The sequence below is a fragment of the Elephas maximus genome, chromosome 8 (assembly GCF_024166365.1).
Source record: "Elephas maximus indicus isolate mEleMax1 chromosome 8, mEleMax1 primary haplotype, whole genome shotgun sequence".
NCBI classification, from domain to species: domain Eukaryota; kingdom Metazoa; phylum Chordata; class Mammalia; order Proboscidea; family Elephantidae; genus Elephas; species Elephas maximus.
This window is the reverse complement of record NC_064826.1, coordinates 106043653-106070688: the sequence shown is the minus strand read 5'-3', so window position 1 is coordinate 106070688 and position 27036 is coordinate 106043653. Positions and strand designations below refer to the sequence as shown.

The following is a 27036-nucleotide window of genomic DNA, read 5'->3' as shown; positions in this document are numbered from 1 at the left end:
AGCTAGTTAGCCAAAACAAAAAGTCATTCATTTTATAAGAAAAAAATGGTCTGGGTTATAAAATACTCATAACAAAGCATTACCTCTTTTGATACTGGATGGTGTTAAATCTGACACTGTGTGTCCGAGTGTTTGTAAACCATGCATTGCATGGACTCGTAGCAGAAGGCCTGGTCTCAGTTATTTGGTGGGTGACTCTCTGGGCTTATGTGATTCTCCCCAACAATTACACCTTTGCTTGCTGATTTACTATTGGGGTGAATGAATCCATTTCCACGACACCTGATTTTAACATGTCAAATAGATGAAATTCACTTGAATGTAAATTTATTCTCACAATTTCAAATTTGTAAAATTTATTTTCAAAACCAATGAATGAGAATGGTAAAACCTTTACAAAAAGTTGCATTAGCATCCAATTTATTTGCACAGTTTGGTTCGTTTGTACAGACTGGAGAAAAATCAGGTAAAGTCTCTTCTAATGAACTTTCAACTTTGGAACTTTCATAATTTTGAATAAAGCTGTGCATAAGATAAAGCAAGTCACCTTTCTTCACCACCATGGGTTTGTACAGTCACTTCCCTTCCCACCATCACACTGTTCCTTCGTCTGTGGTGTATTGCTCTGACGATATGTTTAATTCCATCATGTCTTCTGAATACAAGAACAGTAAAAATGTTGAATGGGAGCAGTGGTGGTTCGGTGGCAGAATTCTCACTTTCCATGTGGGAGACCCAGGTTTGATTCCCAGCCAATGTACCTCATGTGCAGCCACCACCAGCCTGTCAGTGGTATCTTGCGTGTTGCTATGATACTGAACAGGTTTAGCGGGGCTTCCTGACTAAGACAGATTAGGAAGAAAGGCCTGGCTATCTACTTCTGAAAAATCAGCCTATGAAAATCCTATGGATCACAACAGTCTAATCTCCAGTCAATCATGGGAATGACGCATGACCAAGCAACATTTTATCCCATTGTGCATGGGGTCACCATGAGTTGGAAACCGACTTGATGGCAGCCAGCAACAGCACAAGAATATTGAAAGAGCTGGTTGAAAAGAGGCCAATGATTATGTCAGAAACAAAAGTGAAATTACCCCCACATAGATGTGCATACATTGATTGTCTATTTGGTGTTGCTTTGGTCTCATAAACACATGGATTTAAAAACAAGCCTTCGATACTAATTTATTTACCAACAGAAGAGCTTGTGTAGCTGCGAATGGTAATGACACTTGTCTTTAAACACACCTCATGCTGCTAGCTCATGATTTTCTTCCACTGGATAGGGATGGCAGGAGAAGCTTTATCCTGTGGTCTGCAGAAAAGCAAGGTAATGCATGGGGGCGGGGCGGCCTTCAGTGTGTTAAAATCTGGTGCATAACACATCTGATGGTGCATTCTGATTAAGTTAATTACAATATTAAAGCATATGTGTGATGGTTAATTTTTTGTGTCAACTTGGCTAGGCTATAGTGCCCAGCTGTTTGGTCACACATTAGTGTAGATATTGCTGTGAAGATATGTACATGTGATTAACATTTGAATCATTTGTGCTTAAGTAGATTACCTTCCATAATGTGAGTGGGCCTCAAACAAACCATTGAAAGCCTTAAGAACAAAAACTGGTTTCCCAAGCAGAAGGATTCTGCCTCAAGACATCCTGCTGGAGCTTCCACCTGCCACTGTCCTACGGACTTGAGACTTTCCAGCCCCCCCACAATTGCATGAGCCAATTCCTTAAAATAAATCTCTCTCTATATAATTTATTGATCCTGTTTCTCTGGAAAACCCTGACTAATACAACATGTAAAAGTGAAATATGAATAAGGTACTTGTTGAACTCTCACACCACAGCCATAAGACCGAAGTTCTGTGGAACACCGTTAGCTGGTCTAAGTCAGTGGCCCAGTCAGATGACACTGTACTTACCAATGAGGTACATGCCGATCCAGTCTCCAGCATCCACTTCCTCCTTTATGTCCCAGTGGATCACCAGATCCTGCGAGTGCCCTATGGAGTAGTAGGAGCTGCTGACCATGAGTGTGGAGCGACTGTCTGAGGTGACCAAGTCCGTGTCACTTGTGGAGCGGGGGATGGTGACGGGGTTGTGGGGGCCGTTCCTGACGTCCACATTGTGGAACTGGTCAGGGTTGTAGCTGTAGCGAAGCGGCTCCTTGCACCGGCGCCGGCTCTGTGAGTTCCTAGATGGAGACGCCATGGCGGCCAGGCCCAAAAACCTGTTCTGATAGAGATTCTGTGGGGGCAAACAGACAACCAGTAGGTCAGGAGATGCCAATGACGAAAGCTGTTCTTGAAGAAACCAGTTGTTACTGAGCTTCCCTCCTAGGCACGACAATGAATATTCTCCTCATGGCAAATTCTGTAGCTCTAGGTTCACACTGGGAAGATGAGAACAAAAATTGGGTTCACCAAGGGGTCATTTATTTCTACACTCTTTGGAGCCCTGGTGGCGCAATGGTTAAGAGCTACGGCTGCTAACCATAAGATCGGCAATTTGAATCCACCAGCTGCTCCTTGGAAACCCTAAGGGGCAGGTCTACTCTGTTCTATGAGGTTGCTATGAGTCGGAATTGACTCCACGGCAATGGGTATGGGCTGTGGTCTCTGTCTCTCCCAGCCCCCTCTAATCTACCTGAGATTAGAAGGGCTAGAATGTGTGTAGAATGGCCCCGAAGAAGTGAGTGCCCACAAAGTGCCATCTTTTGAGTTCCCCCAAATAAATTCAGTTGGATCCAGTTGTATCCTCCTTCAGGGTAAATGATGGCTATTATCACTGAACATTTTAGTCATCCCTGCAGCATTCAAGTCCCTGCACCACAGCCCAGAATAAGAGGTGGTCCCTGCTGGGTGAGGGGCCCGTTTTTCTCCATTTAGAACCCTTTTGCTTATAGAATGTCTCCAGGGTGTCTGAAATTTCTATTAAGAATTCAGACAACCTAGTAATCTTTCCCAAACACCACAATTTTCAATACAATTCAATCTCAAAGGACTGTTTCTCCCTCAGACCCAATATTATTTTAGAAAACATCGCACTTTACGAGAAAAAAACACATTTACAATATTGAGCACTGAGCGTTAGCTGAGTTGATGCAGAGCAATAACTTGATTGTTTTGGGTACAGATTACCTTTAAACCATGAAAGGAAGAACATCACATAAATTTGTACAGGGAATGGGTCTGCACAAGCAAGGCAATTCTGCTTTATCAAAGTCTATTAAAACTGAGGTTTAAATGTACACCTTTAGGCTTCCTGGCTATAAATGTACTACTAATACCACTTGGGTTTTCAAGAAGAGAAAATTAAGGCTAAAAAAGTATTTAATCATACAGTTTAGATCCCAGGGGTGTACACACCAATCAGTGCAAATTATTGACTTCTTGTTTACCAGCCATGAGGACCAGACCACAGCACGAGTCTACTCTTTAAATTATATAAACCTACTCAGCACTAATTTGGACTCAGCAGTAATTTAGGCCTACACTATTCCTATCTTCCAAGACCAGGGCACTTGTGAAAAGTCCATTAATCTGATAAAACACAGCGTTGGCATCCTGAATCTCAGTCCTTCATGGCCATGTGGCAGACATTTTCATTCATTATTTGTGTCTCTTGTTAGGAATTTTTTTAGCTCTGCCGATGGTAACCATGGTATTACTATGTGCAGAAAAGCCACACTTAGGAAAGCATCTCCTTACACTATTGGTGCCATATGTCTTATTTTTTTAAAAAATGCTTGTCACTATGACGGTATGAAAATAGATGGACCGAGTGTTGCCTGGAAACCAGCCCTCTTCTCAGCAAGGCAGGCTAAGTGCTGAGCCCAAGGACAGCCCGTCCCCTCACAGGCATCACCGTGATTCTGGGAGGGCTGGGAAGGATCTCCGGAAGCTGAACATCCTTGAGGGGGCTGTTACGGATTGAGCTGTGTTCCCCCACACCCAAAATATGTGTTGGGATCCTAGTCCCTATACCTGTGGATATGATCCAATTTGGAAATAGGGTATTTTTTAAGCTAATTAGATCATGACCGAGTAGGGTGGGTTCTAAACCTAATCACTTCTGTGTTCTAAGGGGGAGCAGACACAGAGGCACACACCCCAGGGGAATACAGATACTATGTGAGGATCATGGACAAGCCAAGGAACCAAGGAATGCCTGGGACTACCTACGAGGAAGGCATCGACACGGCTGAGACACTGATTCGAACATTTAGCCTCCAGAACTGTGAGAAAATAAATTTCTGTTTTTTATTTTATTCCTGGCTAATGCACCTCACGCCCAGCCACCACCTCTCTGTGTGTTGAGGCTTGCGTATAGTATGATGCTGAGAGGTTTTCAGCAAAGCTTCCAGATTAAGACAGACCAGGAAGAAAGGCCTGATGATCTACTTCCAAAAATGAGCCACTGAAAACCGATCACAATGGTCTGATCCACAATCGATCATGGGCATGACACAGGCCTGGGCAGCGTTTTGTTCTGTTGTCCATGAAGTCACCATGAGCTGGGGTCTACCTGATGGCAGCTAACAACAACCACACCTTCAGTTAAAAGCAACATGACACTGGTAAGAGGATTGCAAGGATATCAGCAAATGTTTCAGTCATGTTGTAATTTTAAAATTATTGCTTGTAAACAAGGGTTTATAGTCATGTTATTGTTGTTGTTAGGTGCCATCGAATCAGTTCCAACTCATAGCGACCCTATGTACAACAGAATGAAACACTGCCTGGTCCTGCACCATCCCCACAATTGTTGCAATGTTTGAGCCCATTGTTGCAGTCACTGTGTCAATCCATCTCGCTGAGGGACTTCCTCTTTTTCACTGACCTTCTACTTTACCTAGCATAATGTCCTTCTCCAGGGACTGGTCCCTTCTGATAACATGTTGAAAGTACGTGAGGTGAAGTCTTGCAATATTCATTTCTAAGGAGCATTCTGGCTGTACTTCTGCCAAGACAGATGCGTTTGTTCCTTTGGCAGTCTAGGATATATTTAAGATTCTTCGCCAACACCATAATTCAAAGGTGTCAGTTTTTCTTCGGTCTTCCTTATTCATTGTCCAGCTTTCACATGCATATGAAGAGATTGAAAATACCATGGCTTGGGTCAGGTACAACTTAGTTCCCAAAATGACATCTTTGCTTTTCAACACTTTGAAGAGGTCTTTTGCGTCAGATTTGCCCAATGCAATACGTCATTTGGTTTCTTGGCTGCTGCTTCCATGGCTGTTGATTGTGGATCCAAGTAAAATGAAAACCTTGACAACTTCAATATATTCTCCGTCTATCATAATGTTGCTTATTGGTCCAGTTGTGAGGATTTTTGTTTTCTTTGTGTTGAAGTGTAATCCATACTGAAGGCTGTGGTCTTTGATCTTCATTAGTAAGTGTTTCAAATACCCTTCACTTTCAGCAAGGAAGGTTGTGTGGTCTGCATAATTCAGGTTGTTAATGAGTCTTCCTCCAATCCTAATGCCCTGTTCTTCTTCATATAGTCCAGCTTCTCAGATTATTTGTTCAGCATACAAACTAAATAAATATGGTGAAAGGATACAAGCGTGACACACACCTTTCCTGACTTTAAACCATGCAGTATCCCCTTGTTCTGTTTAAACGACTGCCTCTTGGTCTATGTACAGGTTCTACATCAGTACAATTAAGTGTTCTGGAATCCCCATTCTTTGCAATTTTATCCATAATTTGTTATGATCCACACAGTTGAATGCCTGTGCATGACCCATAAAACACAGGTAAACATCCTTCTGGTATTCTCTGCTTTCAGCTAGGATCCATCTGACATCGGCAATAATATCTCTATATCTAAATCTTCTGAATCTGGCTTGAATTTCTGGCAGCTCCCCGTTGATGTACTACTGCAACCATTTTCGAGTTATCTTCAGCAAAATTTTACTTGCGTGTGACATGAATGATATTATTCGATAGTTTCTGCTAGTATAGATTTTAATGGACTGTTGAAAAAGAGGGTCCAATGAGGGAATCACTGAAAACAATGCAATCACATTGTGAAAATAACCCCGCCGTGCAGTGAGAAAGTTTCCATCTGTTGGTTTTTTCCCCATTTGTAGCAGAGCATCCATCATGATGTTTTGCTTATTTGTTTTGCTTTCCAGCTTAAATAGCATCATAATTGTTGAAATGTTTTGTTAATTAAGTGATATGTTCTCGGAATTAAAAAAAAAAATATCAGAACAAGCCTTGCATGTTTAATGTTTGAAGATACTGTTATGCATTATAGCAGATTAGCAAAAACAAAACCTTCTTCTGAGAGGAGATAGAATCTTAAACGCAGAAAATTATCACTTCTAGGGAGGGAACATATTATTCTGCATTATTTTTTTTTTCCTAAGAACAGAGAGACAAAAGATTCTGCTGTGTCAATTTCTGACAAAGTCATTAATAGCTTTTCTGTTTTGAAATATAAAGCAATGAGTGAGTGTCATCTCAGAAATGAAAAGAAACACAGGCAAATCTATAATAAAAAAATAGAGAACATGATTCTTAAAATTTGCCTCTGCAATGAGAAATCAAAAATGTAAGCAAAAAGTATAGGCCCCAAAGGAAACTTCATTGAAGTATGTGAATTGAGGTTACAGAAGCTGGCATTATTTAGTCAGGAGAAGCAGCATAATAGCTTTTGAGTTCATGAGCAGATTTTATTTTGAGCAAATAGATGCCTGAAGCTTTTTTATCCCACACTCAACTGGTTATGCTCCTGGGAGTAATAGATCTTTTTTTAAAATTTACCTGTAACTTGTCTCTTTACACAAAGGATTTGAGAGAATGTATAACAAAAGAAATGTACAATGGAATAGGGAAGTGAAAAACAGAAATCAGGAAAATGCAATAAGAAAGAAGATCATCATAATTTCTGAGCATTTACTCTATACACGGGACTTTGTATATGATCTCATTAAAATGCTAGCAAGTATTACTTTTCCCATATTGGTGAGAAAGCTGGTTCATCAGGCTTAATAAGCATTTCCAAGGCCACACGTTCTGTTGTGCAGAGGGTTGCTGTTAGTTGGAACTGACTCAATGGCACATACAACAAGGCCACACATCTTGCAGCAGAATATGGGAATTTGAGCCGATGCTACCAAGTGTTGTTGTTGTTGTTAGGTGCTGCTGTGTTGACCAACTGAGCTAACAATTGCTCAGTCTACTTATACACCACTTTGACCATTTGCAGTGTGAAGCTGACAGGCAGATCACACTCTAGGTTTTGAGAGCCTAGTAGTCGTCCTAAGGAGCCCTGGTGGCACAACAAAAATTTGGTGATTGGAACACACACAGTAGCTGTGAGGAAGGAAAACCTGGTGATCTGCTCTCATAAAGATTACAGCATAGAAAACCTTATGGGGCAGTTCTATTCTGTCTCATGGGGTAGCTATGATATGTTATCAGTGGGCATTTGTAACCACTCTTAAGTACTCCCTCCAAGTTATAACGCTGGCTGATAATAGTTACAGTTAACTGAGATTCAGAAACGCCGAGCTGCTTTGGCAGCTGTCATGAATTGAATTGTGTCCCCCCAAAATATCTGCCAACTTGGCTAGGTCATGATTCCCTTGTATGATTATGTGACTATCTACCATTTTATCTTCTGATGTGATTTCCCTATGTATTGTAAATCCTATCACTATGATATAATGAGATGGATTAGCAGCAAATATAGTGATGAGGTTTACAAGATTAGGTAGTGTTTTAAGCCAATCCCTTTTGAGATATAAAAGAGAGATGCAAGCAGACACAGGGGAACCTCATATCACAAAGAAATCAGCACCAGGAGCAGAGCGTGTCCTTTGAACCTAAGGTTCCCTTCGCTGAGAAGCTCCCAGACCAAGGGAAGACTGATGACAGGGATCTTCCTCCAGAGCCGACAGAGAGAGAAAGCCTTCCCCTAGAGCTGGCACCTGAATTCGGACTTCTAGCCTACTGGGCTGTGAGAGAATAAACCTCTCTAAGTTAAAGCAATCCATTTGTGGTGTTTCTGTTATAGCAGCACTAGATGACTAAGAATATAGCCAAGAAGATAAAGGAAAGCTTAATTCTCATGATCAGAATATTACAATATTTTTCTCCATCCCCGTTCTTAATAAAATGCTTCTTTGGCTTTAGGTGGGAAACACCAGGCAATGTGGAAGACAATATTTTAAAATATATTTTTTTAAAGCATACAAACAATGGAAAAATTTTTTGTAGCAGCTGTTGATAAAAATCAAGATGATAAATAATATGAACAGAGTTTATTAGGGGCTGAACTAAACATGGTTTAAACTCTGTTGCCTTCTGACCAAGTTCAAAAGTCCACTTCTGTTATTCCATCCTTCATGCTTCCAGTGTCCCCACTCTCAGTTCAGTGCCTATTCTCAACTCTATATACTCATCTCTGACCCTGATACTGATACAACCAGAGTCTGAAAGACACGTTCTATCTAAAATAGTCTTACTTGTTAACTTACCTCTTAGCAGTGTCCCTTTACTAGAAGGCAGGTGCCAAGAGAACAGGGTCCTTGTCTAGAGCCCTTCGGTCTGCAATTCTAGTGAAAATAGTGACTGACAAAAATGGAATGGGTACTCAGAAACATTTTTTGAATGAATAAGTAAATGAATGAATGAACATGTGGGAACCGTGTGGGTGCATCTGCCTTCTGGATCTCAGAACCATGATATCGTGCTCTGCCCGTTCAGTTTAGGAATCCTGCTAAGTGCTTATTTTTCTGTATGCAGAAGACTTAGTGCCCAGAACCTCAAGTTACTGATTGTGTACCTAGCCGTTTCCTTAACTACATTGCTGAGGATCAGGTTTCTGCATGCAGGGCCAGCAGAAATCTCAGGAAACTCCAAGAAGCAGTACAGGAGAGAAAAGTGAGGACGACATGGGCTGGTGGTAAGTATCAATGCCAGGATAACTTTTATCCAAAGCCACACGTGGTGTCAGATGCTGCAGCCCTGTCAGCTCAAAAGCAAAAACTTCTTACCCATTCCCATGACCTGTCCTTTGGTGCAGAGTTGTTAGATGACATAAAACTCACGTTTCTGAGTTCCTGGAGGATGGTGGCATGGACAGTTCTATGCTCCCATCCTCCCACAGGATCACCAAGAAAAATAACCAGAAATCGGTAGACTCAACTTTGTAAGAATTCCAAAGAGCAGTTGGATGGTTGCAGACCACACTGTCAGTAACAGGGCCTGATCTCTGGCTCTGGAATGAGCACTCTCTGGAATGAGCAGTCTGCAGAGCAGACTTTACTAGTAGTTTATTGTGAGTGCCTGTTCTGATCCATCTGCAGACTACCCGAAGGACTGCAGTGGAGTGTTTGGCCTGCCTTGGAGCTCACACAAGGCAGGGGAGGAGTGGTGAGGAATGCCTGAAGGCTGTGACCACCTGTAGCCAACTGCAGCATAATATTGTGATTAGAACATATAATTAATCCCTAAGGGCTGGAGAAGTAACCAGAGTGATAGAATCTTTGGAGAATTAGGGTTCGCAAAAGTACCAAGTATATGGGGTAATTGGCAAAGACACACACATGCTCAGGGAAAAATACATACCCAGAAAATACCTAAGAAGACCCTACACTTTGACCTCAGGCTGATGCCTAAGCATACTGCAAGGCAGCCTCAGCACTGAAGAAAGATCCTCATAGAGACAATTTGCAAAGAATGGGAGAGGTATTTTGTTTTGTTTTATTTTTCCTGTAGAACAACAACAACAAATCTCTTTTGAAATACTAGATGGGCACAGGATGAGGAAGAGAGTTCTTGGTGTCCATGTATGTCCAGGAGGGCAGTCTTTGAAAAATAGTTAGAGAAGCTTGTGGATGCACTACTACAGAACTCAACAATTAAAGGAAAAAAAAAAAATCCAAACTCTGGGGAAAGGAATAATCTGAGTTCCAGAGCTAACACATTATAATGTTCAAATGCCCCAGTTTTGACAAGAAAAATCCCATGCCATACAAAAAAAAAGGTGATCCATTCAAAAGAACAAAATGAAGTGACAGAAACCATCCTGGTGGAAGCCCAAATAACAGGCAGACTAGAAGACTCTAACAATAGTATTTAATATGCTCAAAGAACTAAGAGAAGCATGGAAAAGAACTAAAGGAAATCAAGAAAATAATACATTAAAAAAAAAAAAAAAACCCGAGACTATCAATAAAAAGAAACTACAAGAAGGAACTACTGGAGCTGAAAAATACAATAACTTAAATGACAAGTTCACTGGAGCAGATCTGAGTCTAAGGAGCAAAATGAATAAAGAAAAGTGAATAGAATCGAGGGGACTTATGGGATGCCATCAAACAAACCAACATACACATTATTGGGCACCCCAGAAAAAGAAGAGAAAAAGGAACAGAAAGAATATTTGAAGAAATAATGTCAGAAAACTTCCTAAATTTGAAGAATGACATGAATCTATACATCTCAGAATAACAAACTCCAAGTAAGATAAACCCAAAGAAACTCACACTGAGACATATTATCAGACACTCAAAAACCAAAGATCAAGAGAGAATCCTGAAAAAAACAAGAGAGAAGTGAACCACCACATACAATCCAGAACCCAGTGCTGATTAAGTGGTAATTTTTCCTGAAAAATCAAAGAGGCAAAAAGACAGGATGACATATTTAAAATGCTGGAAAACAGAAAACAAAAAACAAAACTGTCAACCAAGAATTGTATACTCATCAAAACTGTTCTTCAAAAATTGAGGGTGAAATTGTAACATTCCAGAATAAACAAAAGCTGAGAGAGTTTGTTACACTAGACCTTCCCTAAAAGAAATGCTAAAAGGCACTAAAAGAGTAACTCAAATCCATAGAAAGAAAAAAAGATCTTCAGTTAAGCTAATTTTATGGGCAAATGTATCTAGTTTTAAGGTATTTTGGTTTTTAACTCTAGTTGCTGTGTTCTACATGAGTTAAAATGGCAACTACATAAAAATATTTGTAAATTTATGTTATTGGGCACATGATATATAATACATTGGGAATCTGTGATAACAATATCAAGAGTCAAGGAGTGGTACAGGATTACAACTTTTCTATGTTATTGAAGTTAAGCTGGTAGCAATTTAAACTGTTGTTAAAATTTCTGCCACTAAATGTAATTCCCATTGTAACCAGACACTAAAAACAAACAACCCTCCCCCACCAAACAAAACGCACACAAAAGAAAAGGAAACAAGAAGGAAATCAAAATGAATGGTTCATTACAAAAAAATCGACTAAACACAAAAGAAGGCAATTTTAGAAATATAAGGGCAAAAAAAGGTATAAGACATGCAAAAAAAAAAAAATAGCAAAATGACAAAGTTAAGCCTTTCCATATCATTGATTACTTTAAATGCAAGTGGATTAAACACTCTAATCAAAAGGCAGAGACTGGCCAAATGGATTAAAAAAACAAAACAAAACAAAAACTGATTCATCTATATGCTGTCTACAAGAGACAAACCTTAGACCCAAAGGCACAGTAGTTTGAAAGTGAAAGGATAGAAAAAAATATTCCATGCCAATAATAACCAAAAGAGAGCTGGGATGGCTATATTAATATCAGACAAAACAGAATTTAAGTCAAAACCTGTTACAAGAGAAAAAGAAGGGCTTTATATAATGATAAAAGGGTCAATTCATCAAGAATATATAACAGTTATACATATACCCAACTTCAGAGCCACAAAATATATAAAGAAAATACTGACAGAATCGAAGGGAGAAATTGAAGGAAAACCAGAAAAACACAAATATGTGGAAATGAAACAATGGACTATTAAACAAGCAATGGGTCAGGAAAGACATCAAGAGAGAAATTGGAAAATACTTAGTCCAATGAAAATTAAGTCACAAAACATCAAAATTTATGGGTGCAGTGAAGGTAGGGCTTAGAGTTAAATTCACAGTGGTAAATGCCTATGTAAAAAAAGAAGATCTAAAATTAATAACCTAACTCTACAACTTGAGGAATTAGAAAAAGAAGATCAAACTATGCCCAAAGTTACCAGAAAAAGAGAAATAACAAAGATCAGAGCAGAGATAAATGAAATGGAATAGGAAAACAATAGAATCAATGAAACCAGAAGTTGGTTTTTTGAAAATATTACAAAATCAGCAGACCTTTAGCTAGACTGACAAAAAAGAGGGAAGATGCAAAAAACTATAACCAGAAATGTAAGTGGAAACATTAGTACTAACCATAAAAAAATAAAAAGAATTTTAAGATAATATTATGAACAATTGTATGCCAACATATTAGCTAACCTAGACGAAATACAAACATTTCTAGACATACATAAGCTTCCTACATTGATGCAAGAAGAAATAGAAAATTTCAACAGACTCAAAACAAGTGACAATATTGAATCAGTAATCAAAAACCTCCCAACAAAGACCAGATGGCTTTCCTGGAAGAAATTACACCAGTCCTTCTCACGCTCTTCCAAAAAATAGAAGAGGAGGGAAGACTTCTTAACTAAATCTATGAGTCCAGCATTATCCTGATCCCAAAGCCAGATAAAGTCACCACAAGAAGAGTACAGACCAATATCCCTTATGATAAAAGATGCAACAAAATACTAGCAAACCAAATCCAAAAGCATAATGAAATATTTACACCATGATCAAGTGGGATTTATCCCAGGAATGCAAAGATGGCTGAACATAAGAAAATCAATTAATGTAATACACCTCATTTATAGAATGAAGACAAAGGACCTCATTATCATCTAAATTGATGCAGAAAAGGCATTTGACAAAATCTAACACCCTTTCCAATAGGAATAGAAAGGAAATTCCACAACATGATAAAGGACATTTATGTAAAACCCACAGCTAACATCATACTCAATGGAGATTGGAATGTCTCTTTCTACTATTGCTACTAACCATTGTACTGGAAATTCTAGACAGAGCAATTAGCCAAGAAAAGGAAATAAACAACACCCAGATCATAAAGGAAGAAGTAAAACTATCTTTATGTACAGGTGACATGATCTTATACACAGAAAATCCCAAAACTCACATGATAGCTAATAGTGATGATACATGAATTCAGCTAAGTTGCAGGGTACAAGATCAGTACACAAAAATCAGTGTGTCTTTGTTTACCAGCAAGGAGCAATATGAAAAGAAAATTAAGAAAACAATTCCATTTAGAACAATGTCTAAAAGAATAAAATATCTAGGATAAATTTAACCAGGGAGGTGAAAGACCTGTACATGGAAAACTACAAAATTTTGCTTAAAGAAATTAGAGAAGACATAGGTAAACAGAAAGACATCCTGTGGTCATGGATTGAAAGATTTAATATTGTTAAGATGTCAATACTACTTAAAGCAATCTATAGATTCAATGCAATCCTTGTCAAAATTCCAAGAGCATTTTTTGTAGAAATGGAAAAGGCACTCCTTAAATTCATATGGACTTGCCAGGGGCCCCAAATAGCCAAAACAATCTTGAAAAAGATGAAAAAAATAGGAAAGGTCACATTTTTCAAGTTCAAAACATACTATAAAGCAACAGTAATCAAAATGGTGTGGTATTGATATAAGTAAAGATATATAAACCAATGGAGTAGAATTGAAAGTCTATACGTAAATCCATACATCTATGTTATTGTTTGATGTGAGGTGCTGCAATCGGTTCCAATTCATGGCAACCCTATATACAACAAAACGAAACACTGGTCAGTCCTGTGCCATCTTCACAATCGTTGTTATGCTTGAGCCCATCGTTGTTATGCTTTAGCTACTATGTCAATCCATCTCATTGAGGGTCTTCTCTTTTTCTCTGACCCTCTACTTTACCAAGCATGATGTCCTTCTCCAGGGATTGGTCCCTCCTGATACATCTATGGTCAACTGATTTTCTACAAAAGTGCCAGGCCCATTCAATGGAGAAAGAATAGGCTCTTCAATAAATGGTGCTAGAACAACTAGATCTCTACATTCAAAAGAATTAAGTTGGACTTATTGCTTACACCACATATAAAATTTCACTCAGATGGATCAGTGACCTAAATATGAGACCTAAAACAATAAAACTCTTAGAAGAAAACATAAGTGCAAAGCTTTGGACCTAGTTTTTGACAGGGATTTTTAGATATGACACCAAAAGTCACCAGCAACACTAGCATTGGCACTAACAAGCCCTAGCACGAGACAACATAGATAAGTTGTCCTTCATCAAAATTCAAAGTTTTTGGTCACCAAAGGATTTTACCAACAAAGTGAAGAGACAGCCTACGGAATGGGAGAAAATTTGGGGGAACTATATATCTGACAGGGGCTTAGTAGACAGAATATATGAAGAACTCCTACATCTCACAACAAAAACACAACCCGATTAAAAAACAGGCAAGGACTTGAATAGGCATTTCGCCAGAGATTATATATAAATGGCCAATAAGCACATGAAAAGATGCTCAGTGTCATTAATCGTTAAGGAAATGTAAATCAAAACCCCATTGAGATGCTACCTCACACCCACTAAGATGGCTGTTATCAGAAAAAAATGGTACCTAGTGTTTGTTAGTGAAGATGTGGAAAAAGTGGGGCCCTTATCAATTGCCGGTGGGGTTGTAAAATGGTGCAGCTGCTATGGAAAACAGTGGGCCAGTTCCTCTCAAAGTTAAAAGTAGAATTACCACATGGCCCAGTAAATCCACTCCTAGCTCTATACTCAAGAGACTTAAAAGCAAGAACTCAAACACATACCTGTACACCAATGTTCATTGCAGCTTTATTCACAATAACCAAAGGCAGAAATAACCCAAATATTGATCAACAGATGAATGGATAAACAAAATGTGGTATACACATACACCGAACTATTACTCAGGCATAAAGAGAACTAAAGCTCTGACACACGCTATCACATAGCTGTACCCAGGCCCTTCTTCCTAGTCTGTTTTAGTCTGGAAGCTCTGTTGAAACCTATTCAGCATCATGGCAACATACAAACCTCTGCAGACAGATGGGTAGTGGCTGGGTACGAGGTGCCATGGTGCATAAATTGACATTATGCTGAGTGAAATTAGTTGCAAAAAGAAAAATATGGTATGATTCCACTAATATGAAATATCTAGAATAGGCAAACAGGTAGAGACAGAAGTTTATTAGCAGTTACCAGATGCTGTGGGGTAGGAGTGTGTTGGGGATCTACTGCTTTAGGGGTTCTGGGTCTCCATTTGGGGTGATGAAGAACATTTGGAAATGGATGGTGGAGATGGTTGTACAACATGGTGAATGTAATTAATGTCACTGGATTGGACACTAACTGTTAAAGCGGCAAACGTTTTGTTATATATATTTTACCACAAAAAATTTAAGAAAAAAAATCACATTGCCCACACATTTCCTCTGATTCACCGTTATTAAGGGAAACAGTTTGTTAGGCTGAAAAGAAAGGCCTTCAAATCATCTGTCAAATAAGAAGGGAGTGTTGGGGACGGGATTAAACATAGCCTCATGAGATTTGAGTCCTTACGTTCGTAAGAATGCTCAGAACGTGCTGTGTATGAATGAAGTCACAGGACGGAGATGGTGTGAGGGCTCTGAGGTGGCCCTGATCCCACAGCTGTCACCCTCTTGTCAGATGGGAGCAGCTCTTCTGCGGAGGCTGTGTTGCTCCAGGACACCCACCCGTCCCCAAAACTTCCGTCTCAAAACTGTGTTTTCAGCCTCAAAGCCACGTGTCAAGACAGCTCTTTCGTGCCGGCCGTTGTGCAGAGAAATATCTCAAAATTACATAAACTAAATTGTGTGGGCTCCTTTTCTTTGCAGAAGAAATAAAATTTCACACGTTGCTGACTGAAAGGGAACATTAAACCAAAAAAACAAACCAAACCCGTTGCAGTTGAGTCGATTCCTACTCACAGAGACCCTGTAGGACAGAGTAGAACTGCCCCATAGAGATTCCAAGGAGTACATGGTAGATTTGAACTGCCAAACTTTTGGTTAGCAGCTGTAGCTCTTAACCACCATGCCACCAGGGATTCCGAAAGGGAATATTAGGCCCAGAATTTTTTTTTTTTTTTTATTGTGCTTTAAGTGAAAGTTTACAAATCAAGTCAGTCTCTTATACAAAAATTTATATATACCTTGTTATGTACCCCTAGCTGCTCTCCCCTTAATGAGATAGCACACTCTTCCTCTCCATACTGTATTCCCTGTGTCCATTCAACCAGCTCCTGTCCCCCTCAGGCAGAGAAAATTTTAATAAGCAAATCAAACCAAGCCAAAAAATATCCACAGGGGAAGTCACGATTCAAAAGAAAAGAGACTTGTTAAAATGACAGTCAAACATTATTTTAGGAACACACAAAGCCTTATCACTCAGGAAAAAAGGAATCCAAAGATAGGTTTCAGGGACTTGAACAGCAGCCACCCCCACCTCCCGCCCCCGTGTCTGCTCTAGAGCTGATGATGATGGTAACAGAGGGGAGACCGTTGGGCGTCATTCCTGCTTGTTAGAGTTAAGAGAAATGAGCAGGATGCCTGGGCTTCGAAGGCTGGATACGTACTTTTCACTGCTTTTGTCAAATCTGAAATTTTGCAGTGCATTTCTGGGTCCCTTGGGAAGTTTATGCTGGGAGGTCTTTAACAATGAGGTTTGGAAATCTGGTGGTTTGTACTGCCAGAGCAATGGACAAGGAGCTGTGGGTATAGAGGAGAGAGAAGCTGGGAGGCAGGCGGGCCTCCTCCTGTTATTTGTGGGAAATTCCCTATAACCTGGGACCTCCTTCTGATCTACACAGAAAGGAAAGGTCACTAGAAGTAGCACTGCTGTTTGTGTGTGTGTGTGAGCACGTTTGAGTGAGAGAGAGACAGAATAATGGTGTACGAGAGGTGAAAAAACACCGTTTTCCGTTTGATATTAGATCCATTTCTTTCTCCTGATGGAAAGTGAAAAAGTTCCTTCTTCATCTATTGACCTCAGGAGAAAAGACATGCTTTCATCTCAGAGAACCATAGTGACAGCTGAGCTCTCAGTGCCCGAGCTCCAGGGGACCCTGCTGACTGCTCAGGAGCTGCCTGGTGACAGTGCAGAGGAGCGGAGCTGGCTGTGTGTTCCCTACATTCTCCTCCAGGGCTGCCTCAGCTTTGGAGTGTTTGTGAGGTACCCATGATCACCTCAGCTCCCATTCCTCGTCCAGCTTAGCAGCGGTGTGCTGTGCTGAGGAGGGTAACTAAGTCTCTTCCCACAACCATGGCACCACCGTACGCTTGGCTACAATCCAATCCCCCCAAATCAACTCATAAAACCATGAAATCACAGAGCGAGAGACATGGGAGGGTCCTGTTCCAGCCCCTTCCTGTTACTCATAAGGAAACCGAGGCCCTGGTAGGTTCAGTAACCTGCCCCTGGCCATGCAGCAAGTGAGTGGCCGAGCTTCCTTGCAGCTTGTTAGCTGCCTTTTCCAATGCTGCATCCACCTGGCTTAGGAGGCAAGCATCAGGCTTGTTAAGAATTCGAGACACAGTGTGTTTTCCTCCTCTATTCATAATCATGTCCAATTTGCCTGATAGCTAATAGAGAATGTGGCCTAATGTACTAGCACTTCAGATGAGGTGCTAAGTTTGCATATGTATTCAAGTTAATACTCAAAAGTGTGTTACTATTTGTTATAGAGGTTCAGGGTGCTGTATAAATGCTCTCTTTTTAATTTTTATACCCTAGGAGAGTTTTTTTTTTTTTTTTAGGAGGTTGGACCTGTCATAGCTTGGGTGGATTTTTGAGTATACTCTGCTGTTGTTTTCTTCTTCCTTCCTTTAGTTTTTTCAATTAGCAAATGTTTATTGAGTCTTTGGTACGTGCTAGACATTGTGCTAGGTATTGAGTGTGGACAAGGGATGAATTAAACAGAGCTCCTATCTCCAAAGAGTCTTTGGCAAGAGGCAAACATTTAAGCAGTCAACTCCAGCACAATGACAATGCAATGACAGAAGTGGTGGGCAAGGACCCCCCACGGGAGGGAAGGACATGCTCGGGAACACCTTCCCAGATGGGAAACATTGATGTCGTATTTAGAAGAAAAGAGTGAAAAGGTCACTATCTAGGCAAGGGCAGAGGGATATCCAGTCTAAGCAGAAAGAACTCCATGTGCAAAGACACAGCTTTATGAGAAGTCATGGCATGCTTCCCGATGCAGGAGAGCTCCTCTCAGCTGCCTTCCAGAGAGTGTCAGGATGGGTGGTTGAAGACATGGGAAGAGGGTATCCCAAGTCACACCAAGAAATAGGTTCTTCCCCTTTGAGGGGCAAGAAGTGCACAGGAGATTTTTCATTTGGGAAGTGATACAATCCATTTTACTTTAGAAACATCACATTGCAGCAATGGGGAGAAGAACAAGCAGCCAAGAGCCTTCTATGTCTTGGAAAGCCCATGTTACAGTTCTTCTGAAAGTCAAGATCTACATACAGTGAGAAGTTTCATCCATCAGATGGTCCAATCAGTCTAACGAACATCTCCATCTGCAACCCAGTTGCTGAGTTTCATTGTGGAAGGAGGAGAGGCAAAGTAACCAGGCATGGACTGGGGCCCTGAAGAAACAGTCCGAAAGTGCAATCATGGAGCACTGCAGGTGTTACCACATGGCTCTTGTGACTGCCTCATTCATCCAGCAATGTGGCAATGAGTCATGAACCACTTGATGCATCCTAAGGCAAACGTTGTTGTTGTCATTGTTGTTAGTTGCCATTGAGTGGGCCCCTGACTCACAGTGACCCCACGCACAACAGAACAAAATGCTGCCCTGTCTTGTGCCATCCCCATGATTGGTTGCAGATCAGACTGCTGTGATCCATAGAGTTCTCAGTGGCTGATTTTCATAAGTAGATCACCAGGCTTTTCTTCTTGGTCTGTCTTACTCTGAAGCTCTGCTGAAACCTGTTCAGCATCAAAGCAACATGCAAGCCTTCACTGCCAGACAGGCGGTGGCTATGTATGAGATGCACTGGCCAGGAATTGAACTGGCTCTTTGGCATGCAAGGCAAGAATTCTAGCACTGAATCATTACCTTGTATTGTTAGGAGACTTTGCATGATTTAATAGCATGTGCTTCAGAATATTTTGCAAAATAATCAGGATATGTAAATTTCAGCATTTTTATGTCCTTCATTTGCAAAGCTTGGCCACATTGACATCATTATGGACTGAATTGGACTGCCTTTCTGGAATATATTACATTTGTAATCTTATCTTGCCAATGGATGGTGGTACCAAGGCTACCCTTCGTGGTTATATAGCAAATTAATATCACCAATTGTGTACTAAAGTTAGTTAATCTACAAATTAATCACTATGTGCACATATTTCATGGTCTGTACTGTAGGTGAGAAGGCTATACGCTAACAAGCTGGATGGACACTATCTGTTGTTGTTGCTGTCAGGTACCGTCAAGTCAGTTCTGACTCATAGTGACCTGTAGGACATAGTAGAAGTGCCCCACGGGCTTTCCAAGGAGTGGCTGGTGAATTTGAACTGCTGACCTTTTGGTTAGCAGACGAGCTCTTAACCATCAAGCCACCAGGATTCCAGATACTATCTAGTGAGTGACAAAGATACATGAACAAATAATTACAACATGGAGTGAGGTAACTGCTGTGATGGGAAAGGAAATAAGACTTTAGGAAGAAATGGAGAAAGCATATTCCAGGCAGAAGGAACATATACACAGACATGTGGTTGTGAAGGCCATGTATGTTCTTAGGACAGTATGTTGGCCAGTATGTCTGACGCAGACGGTGCATGGGCCAGCAGTGGTAGGGACGGACTAGGCTGGAACAGAAACAAGACCAAATGTAAAGGGCCAAGTTTGCCCGGGTAAAGAGAGGGGGTTGTATTTGGGGGGACTGAGACATTTTAAAGGTGGGGAAAGACTTAGTGTAGAAGTGTGCATTTACATTGTGTTTTCACAAATGCTGTGTTGCTGAACATCTTCCTTTAGGGACAACTTGGCAGAAGTTTCTACAGAAGTACCAGGAGGGTGCTACTGGCCAAGTTGTCAGCGCCAGCTCTTTTGGACCACCTCCCTAGCCAGACGAGGGCATCATCTTGGGCAGTGGCTCTAACAAAGGTGCCAATCATTAGAATGTGAACCATAAGGGCACACCATCAGTACACAGCAGACCTGAACTAGTAGCAACAGCAATGCCTTCCTTTTGTTATCAAAGTACCCTGGGTGAACACATCCCTATCTGATATTCAGTGTTAACATCCAAGACCACGTTGGGAAGGCAACTTAGGGCAATGATGAAGAGTAAAATGTAAATAGCAGGTGGCAACATAAATGATTCGGTCTCCTTCTTTCTGTATTTCATGGCTATCCCTCTTGTCTCATTGAGAAGTGAGTAGGGATATGAAGGTAACAAAGCCAGTTCATAGGCCAGATGGAGTAGCAGGTAACAAGTTGCTTTCCTCTTATTGCTGTGCCCACGCCTGTGATATTTCTAGCCCATGTTACCCAATTCTATCTGTAGCTTATTCTTGTAGCCACAGCAGGTTGTAGCATCTCAGGCTGTAATATGAGGGCTGGAAGAGATGGTTTAAACCAAGAGATTTCTGTTAGAAGAAGGAGGAAATGAGAAAGAACTGCACTATTTTAAAGAAAATATTTAGGCTATTTTTACTGATTTTAGATAAAATGATTGGGACAGTTGAGATGACAGAAAAATCAACCCACCAGCATCTCCTTTGAGATCTTAATATCTACAGAAGTGAGAAATGACACAAGAGCAAAGACAAAGCACTGCTTTTTAAATGAACTATGGCTAATCAGAGCCCTGGTGGTGCAGTGGTTAAGAGCTATGGCTGCTAACCAAAAGGCCAACAGTTCGAATCTACCAGCCACTCCTTGGAAACCCTACGAGGTAGTTTTACTCTGTATTATATGAGTTGGAATTGACTTGCTGGCAATGGGTTTGATTTTTTTTTGGAGCCATCTAGGTCACCTGATTTGCTTGTTTTGACCACTGGAATTCCTTGATATTATTGGAATTTTCCACTGTTGGACACTTCTCCATTAAGCCGTAAGAACCCAAAGCCAAACTCGTTGCTGTCGAGTTTGGGCCCCATAAATAACTGTAACCCTGGTGGTGCAGTAGCTCAGAGCTCAAGCTGCTAACAAAAAGGTTGGCAGTTTGAATTCACCAGCTGCTACTTGTAAACCCTATGGGGCAGTTCTACTATATCCTACAGGGTCACTATGTGTCAGAATCGACTTGATGGCAACAGGCTTTGTTTGTTTGTGTATATACATATATAACAAATATCTGCCATTTCATGTTCAACATGTTTACATGTATAATTCAGTGATAGTATGTCCATCACGTTGTACAACCATCACCACTATCCATTTCTAGATTTTTCCATCCCCCATAATAGAGTAGAAGCCCAGTGCCCAGGTTCTTTAGTGAATTTAGCAGAAAGTCCTTTCTGATATTTTTCATACCCACTCGTCTTTTTTATTTTTCAAATGTACAGGGAAGAGACAATCATTTGAGACAATCTGAGACATTTGAACTCATGGGCAAAAGCTACAGTCTGCTGTGGGACCTTAGACGGTATTTTCATTTTTACAGAATAGAGAAAAGGAATGATTCTCATGTCGGTCTCTTTCGCTTGAGTGCCGGGGACATCACCTGAGCTTGTCTGTGATACATGAAAGCAGCAGCTGCCACAGTGAATTCACGAGCCTGGGTGCTTCTTCTAGCAATTCCCCGCTACAGGGGATCTTCGCTCAGTGCTATAATACAGGTTTACATTACATTCAACGAGAATACAATTTAATTGGCACTAGCTCCTTGACTCACGTGGCAATCATCAGAAGGCAGACGAGGTGATTATCATCTCACTGAGACGTTTTTCACTCTTAAGCTGATGCCTGTAAGTCGTGGGTTGCAATGATATGGTAATATATTCAAGGGCACTCCTTGCTATTTCAATTAGTTACGAGACAAGCCGCCCACACCCAGACAAATGGAAACTCAGAAGTCCCAGTAATCTGGATAATTTAGAGAGGTTTTTTTTTTTGAGGCTTCAATTAATTATTCAGATAACATGTCTAATTTTTCATTTTACCTTGTATGCAGAAAACAGCAGAGGTTAAGGTGGGTACCCCTTCTTTCAGAGAATATGGCTGTAAAAGGGTGGTTGGGACCCGGGAGAAGCAGACAGCCGTCACTTCTTAGAAAGTGGTGGCTACACAGACTTTCTCAGGACAATGAGGTACCTGGATTGCCATTCAAACTGCTCATTAGGCTTTTTCCACAAAGCCCGAGAGACAGCGGAATTAAAAGGAAAATGAGAAAATGAAAGCAATTTGAGTTTTTGAAAGGCTGTTCAAGAGGAAACAGTACTGAGGAATGCGAGCCACAGGTACATGCTAATGAGTCTTAAGTGCACGGGTATTCCAAGACAGTAGCTTCCTAAAGGATGGGTATCGTCCCGACCAGTCCTCAGAAGACAAAAGCGCTACCTGACCATCCACGTGCTGCAGCTGACATTTTACGATTGCTTTATTAACACTACTCCAAGGTAGTTAGAGCCACATGTCAGAATGGCTTTAAACATCTGCTATGGATGCATTTCTCAACCAATCTTCATTTATTTATGCATTCAGTCGACAAATGCACGTGCCAAGCACTGCAGGGCCCACTGGAAAATGAAATGCAGTATAAGCTATGGCATCTGCCCTGGAGAGTCAAGACACACATGTGTGAGAAACTAATAACAGCCCAAGGCAATGTATGGAGTCTTAGATACCCAGCTGCAGGGAGAGAGTGTGTGGATATTTCCAAAAGGGAGAATGGTGCGTGCCCAACACGGATATAAAGGGTACCAGAACACACACCTTAAATCCTATCCAGTTTAAGGTTTTTAGAAAAATTACTACATCACTGTTTTCTAGTGGCTCCACTCTATGTGTGCTTAAATTGATATATCACCAGCACACTAAAGAAAGACCCTTGTAATGTCAATAGTGGTTCAGTGATAGAATTCTTGCCTTCCCAGCCAACACACCTCATGCATAGCCACCGCCTATCTGGTAGTGGGGGCTTGCATGTTGCTATGATGATGAACTGGTTTCAGACTAGGACAGACTAGGAAAAAAGGCCTGGCATCCTACTTCTGAAAATCAGCCAGTGAAAACCCTATGGATCACAACAGTCCAGCGGGCAACTGACCACAGGGATCCCGCAGGACTGGGCAGGGTTTTGTACCATTGTGTATATGGGGTTGCTGTGAGTCGGGGGCTGACTCAATGGCAGCCAACCGCAATCGTAACAACAAAGAAAGATCCTTAGAGTAAAAGCCTAATAGAGATGCAATTTCATGTAGTTAAGGAAAAACTTGAAAATCTGGGTTAGCTATTTCATTTCAACTCTAGGCCACACATGTCAATGGGAGAACCATGTTCCACATAGTCCCTTCTTTGCAGAGTAAAAAACAATCTGAAAGATGAGAAAAAGGCAATCTCATTAATTGACAAGCTCCTGTCTGCTGATTAGGAAGCGTTAGAAACAAACGGAAGTGATTGTGGCATTCCGGCAAGGACTTGAACTCAAGGACTGAAATGTGCCTTTGCTCTGATTGTATATAATTCAATTCCATTTAACAAATATCTATTGCTTACCTACTCTTTGCAAAGCTCTGGGCTAGTTGTTGTTCCGGATATGACTCCTTTCCTCAAATCAGTACAGCGGAGGTGGAAAAAGCTGAATGCATGAGACAAAAAAACTAAAAATAGAACAAATGGCCTTCAATGCTGGTCATTCTAATTCAGAAAGCCAGGGTGGGCTCAGGTAGCCATATTTTAACAAGGACACTATTCGGCCTGACTCTGAGCCATCATTATCTCTAATTGGTGGTTGTCACAGAAACCTGCCAGGAGGAGGCAAGAGGGAACCACTGAGATCTTTCAACAACTGCATAAGGTACCTTGAAGGCATGGCTGAAATTTGGGCAAACACAGAACCAAGGAGGAGAACGTTCTCAGCAAGAAAAACAGTGAGCAGACCTCTGGAGGTCAGGATGTACCTTGAACACCTGGCCTGTTGTGAGAGGTGCCAGGAAGAATCTTGGAACAGCTGATTTCTAAATGGATTCAGCAACCTTGTTTTTTCTCATCAGGTTGCATTTGGCCTTCTTTCTCAATCTGGAACAGTGCAAGGGGGCTATCGACCTGAATTGCGAACGAGTGAAAATGAAGCGGCTAAATCTATGTGAGACATCAACACACCAGTGACAGAGAGGAAAGAAGCCTCATGCCCTAGCAAGCTCCTTCAGTCTGAGGCACCCCAGGGTCCATGGGTGAGGCTGCACGGCTGACTCCAGAGTTGAACGTTCACAAGTGTATGTCTGACAATGAACCAGGGGCCTTGGCTCTCACCGTGACGGAGAACACAGCCATAGCCTTTCCTGGATATTAAGAAAAATGGAGCCACACTCTGCAGTCCGGCGTAGGACTTTTAAGTGTAAAAGTAATACATGCTAAAAAACGTGAAAATTACAGGAAAAAAAGAAAAACAAGCCCTCATAACTATGCCACTCAGAGGCTACCAGAATATTTTGAAAGATTTTTTGAGTATTTTCTTCATTAATTATGCATGCTGTTAGAGAGTTGAGACCATGCGTTTTTTAATTCAGCTTTACATGTGTAAATAGCAGAGCATAAGCGTTTCCCCGTGTTATTCAAAACATACGACAGAAATCATTTCAACAACAATCACTGTTTAACAGATGGATGTTTTATAATAATTGTCACAATACGATTTTTGGAAATTTAGGGTGTTCCAGTTTTTCTCATTATAAGTAATGCTATGTGAACATCTTTAATTAAAAATTTGGGCTGCCTTTCTTAATGGCTCCTTAGGATAATTAGCTAAAATAGGGTTTTTTTTTTTTTTTTAAAGATACGAATATATATATCCAGCCAAAAGCTTTTCAATAAAATTTCTGCCAACCAGAAGGATAGGAAAGGGCCTATTTAAGTGCCACAAAATGTGAAAATTGAGTTGTAGCATCATCAATTTGTTCTAACTGTGACAAGTCAAGGATAACATCACATTAATGCTCTTACTTGTATCTGAGGTTGCATGTGTCATTTCATTGTATAATGTGCACTGTATGGTGATATTCTTGAGGCCCAGCCAAAATGTCACTTCCTCAGGGCCTCACCCAGCTCTACTCAGCCCTCTTCTCAGTCCAATCCAGATTTTTCCATGCTTCCTGTTTGTCTCTCCATGAGACAGTGAGCTCCATGAGTCAAGCATATATAACCAGTACCTAGCACAGTGCCTGGAGCCCCTGGGTGGTGCTAACGGGTAGGTGCTGGCTGCTAACTAAAACATTAGTAGTGCAAGTCTACCCAAAGGCACCTCAGAAGAAAGGCCTGCCAGTCTGCTTCCAAAAAATCAGCCACTAAAAACCCTATGGAGTACAGTTCTATTCTGACACACGCGGGGTCACCATGAGTGCGAGTCAACTCGATGGCAAGGGTTTTTTTAGCACAAGGCCTGGCATGAGATAGGATCACAATGAATATTTAGCAAATGAATGAATGAGTGAGTGAAATTCAGGACAATTAAGTTGGCATGACCATATGCCAGTGAAAATTCCAAGTCAAAAACAGCATTCGTGTATAGATTTCAGTTTTCTTAAAAAATAAAATAAAACCAGTAAATCCATGTCACAGAAGCCTCTAATATTTAAAAACAATGTACTGGATCCCTTTCTGCTTGTCTGATATAAACGGGATTGTAATCACTTGTTTCTTACCAGGATGATGTAGGAACTACTGCTTAGAGATATGAGATGGAGAGATGCAAGCAAAGATCAGTTAGAAAGCCTTTAAAGGGGATGAGAAAGCCGTATGTAATACAGGTGTCCTCCTCTGCTGCCACAGACTCCCTCCTCCTTCAGTATTCGCCCATCTTTTGCCTCTTGGCCCCTCCGTGTCCTCTGGTCTTGCCCTCACTCTGTGGAAAGCCTCCCCACAACAGTGGCTGGACCAGGTGCCTGGGCCTTGATGGTCCTCAGTCCTTCATCCTGGTGGCAGCACTGGGAACGGCAGAACAAGGGAGCATCCCTCCCAGTAACGTGGCACAAAAGCCTTTGGGGTCAGACAAACATGGGCTTTTGCTGTTTCTGGTCCCTGCTGTGTCATCCTGACAAAACCCCCGAACCTCCCCAAACTTCAGTGGCTTCAAGTAAAATAGACCTGACTGCCTCCCAGGAAGACGCTACAGCCACAGAGTTGGACTGGGATGGGACTAAGGGGACGCAGTGTCAGCGAGGTGAATCATCTGCCAATGCTTGGCCTTACAGAAGGCTGCTCTTGTGGGACTGGGAAGAGCCAGCTTTATAGCAACAGTGGCAGCCAGTTTGCCCCCAGGACTTCTCTGCAGCTCTGCTAGCTGAGTCACTGCTGGCCGCCTGCCAGGAAAGTGCTAGCTCAGAAATATCCCCCCTCCCACCACTCTTCATGGGAACATCAGGCGGAGGGCTATTGCCATTGGCTTGAAGGTGTTCCCTGCTGCGGTCCCCTGGGTGTTGTGTCTGTACAAGTTGCTCCTCTTAAAGAGTCAAAGGACACTTCGGGGGTCTCAGACTACCGGAGGTGGTGGAGGACACAACATCTCTTTTTCTTTAGGAAGCAGCAGCACACGGGGAAAGCAGGGGGTTGCTGCCAGCTGGCACAGAGAGCTTTCCACTTAAAGATTATATAATGCACTAAACTAATATCGTTTTGAGTTTGAAAAAACAAAAATGTACCACCACAACAGAGGACTCATTTTAGGGTCGAAGAGTCCTAACGTACAGGATGCCAAGGCTGTGGACTGGACTTCCGGAAAGTGTGGCGAAGAGCACTGAAGTGTCATTTGGTACAAACATATTTTGCCATGTGCACTATCACACAGGAGCTGAGCTGAATGCAAAGCACTCACGACCCCCACGGGGAACTGGGCCTCAGGTGCATGATA

At 41.3% G+C, this 27036-nt stretch overlaps 1 protein-coding gene across 1 annotated transcript in view; it reads right to left on the bottom strand.

The window, feature by feature from the left end:
• The window catches only part of HECW1 (HECT, C2 and WW domain containing E3 ubiquitin protein ligase 1), a 458581-nt gene that overhangs the window by 249785 nt on the left and 181760 nt on the right, over positions 1-27036 (bottom strand). Inside the window, exon 3 of the mRNA XM_049893967.1 lies at positions 1933-2257. Coding sequence (XP_049749924.1) covers positions 1933-2257 — 325 coding nt within the window. The remainder of the gene's footprint in view (positions 1-1932; positions 2258-27036) is intronic.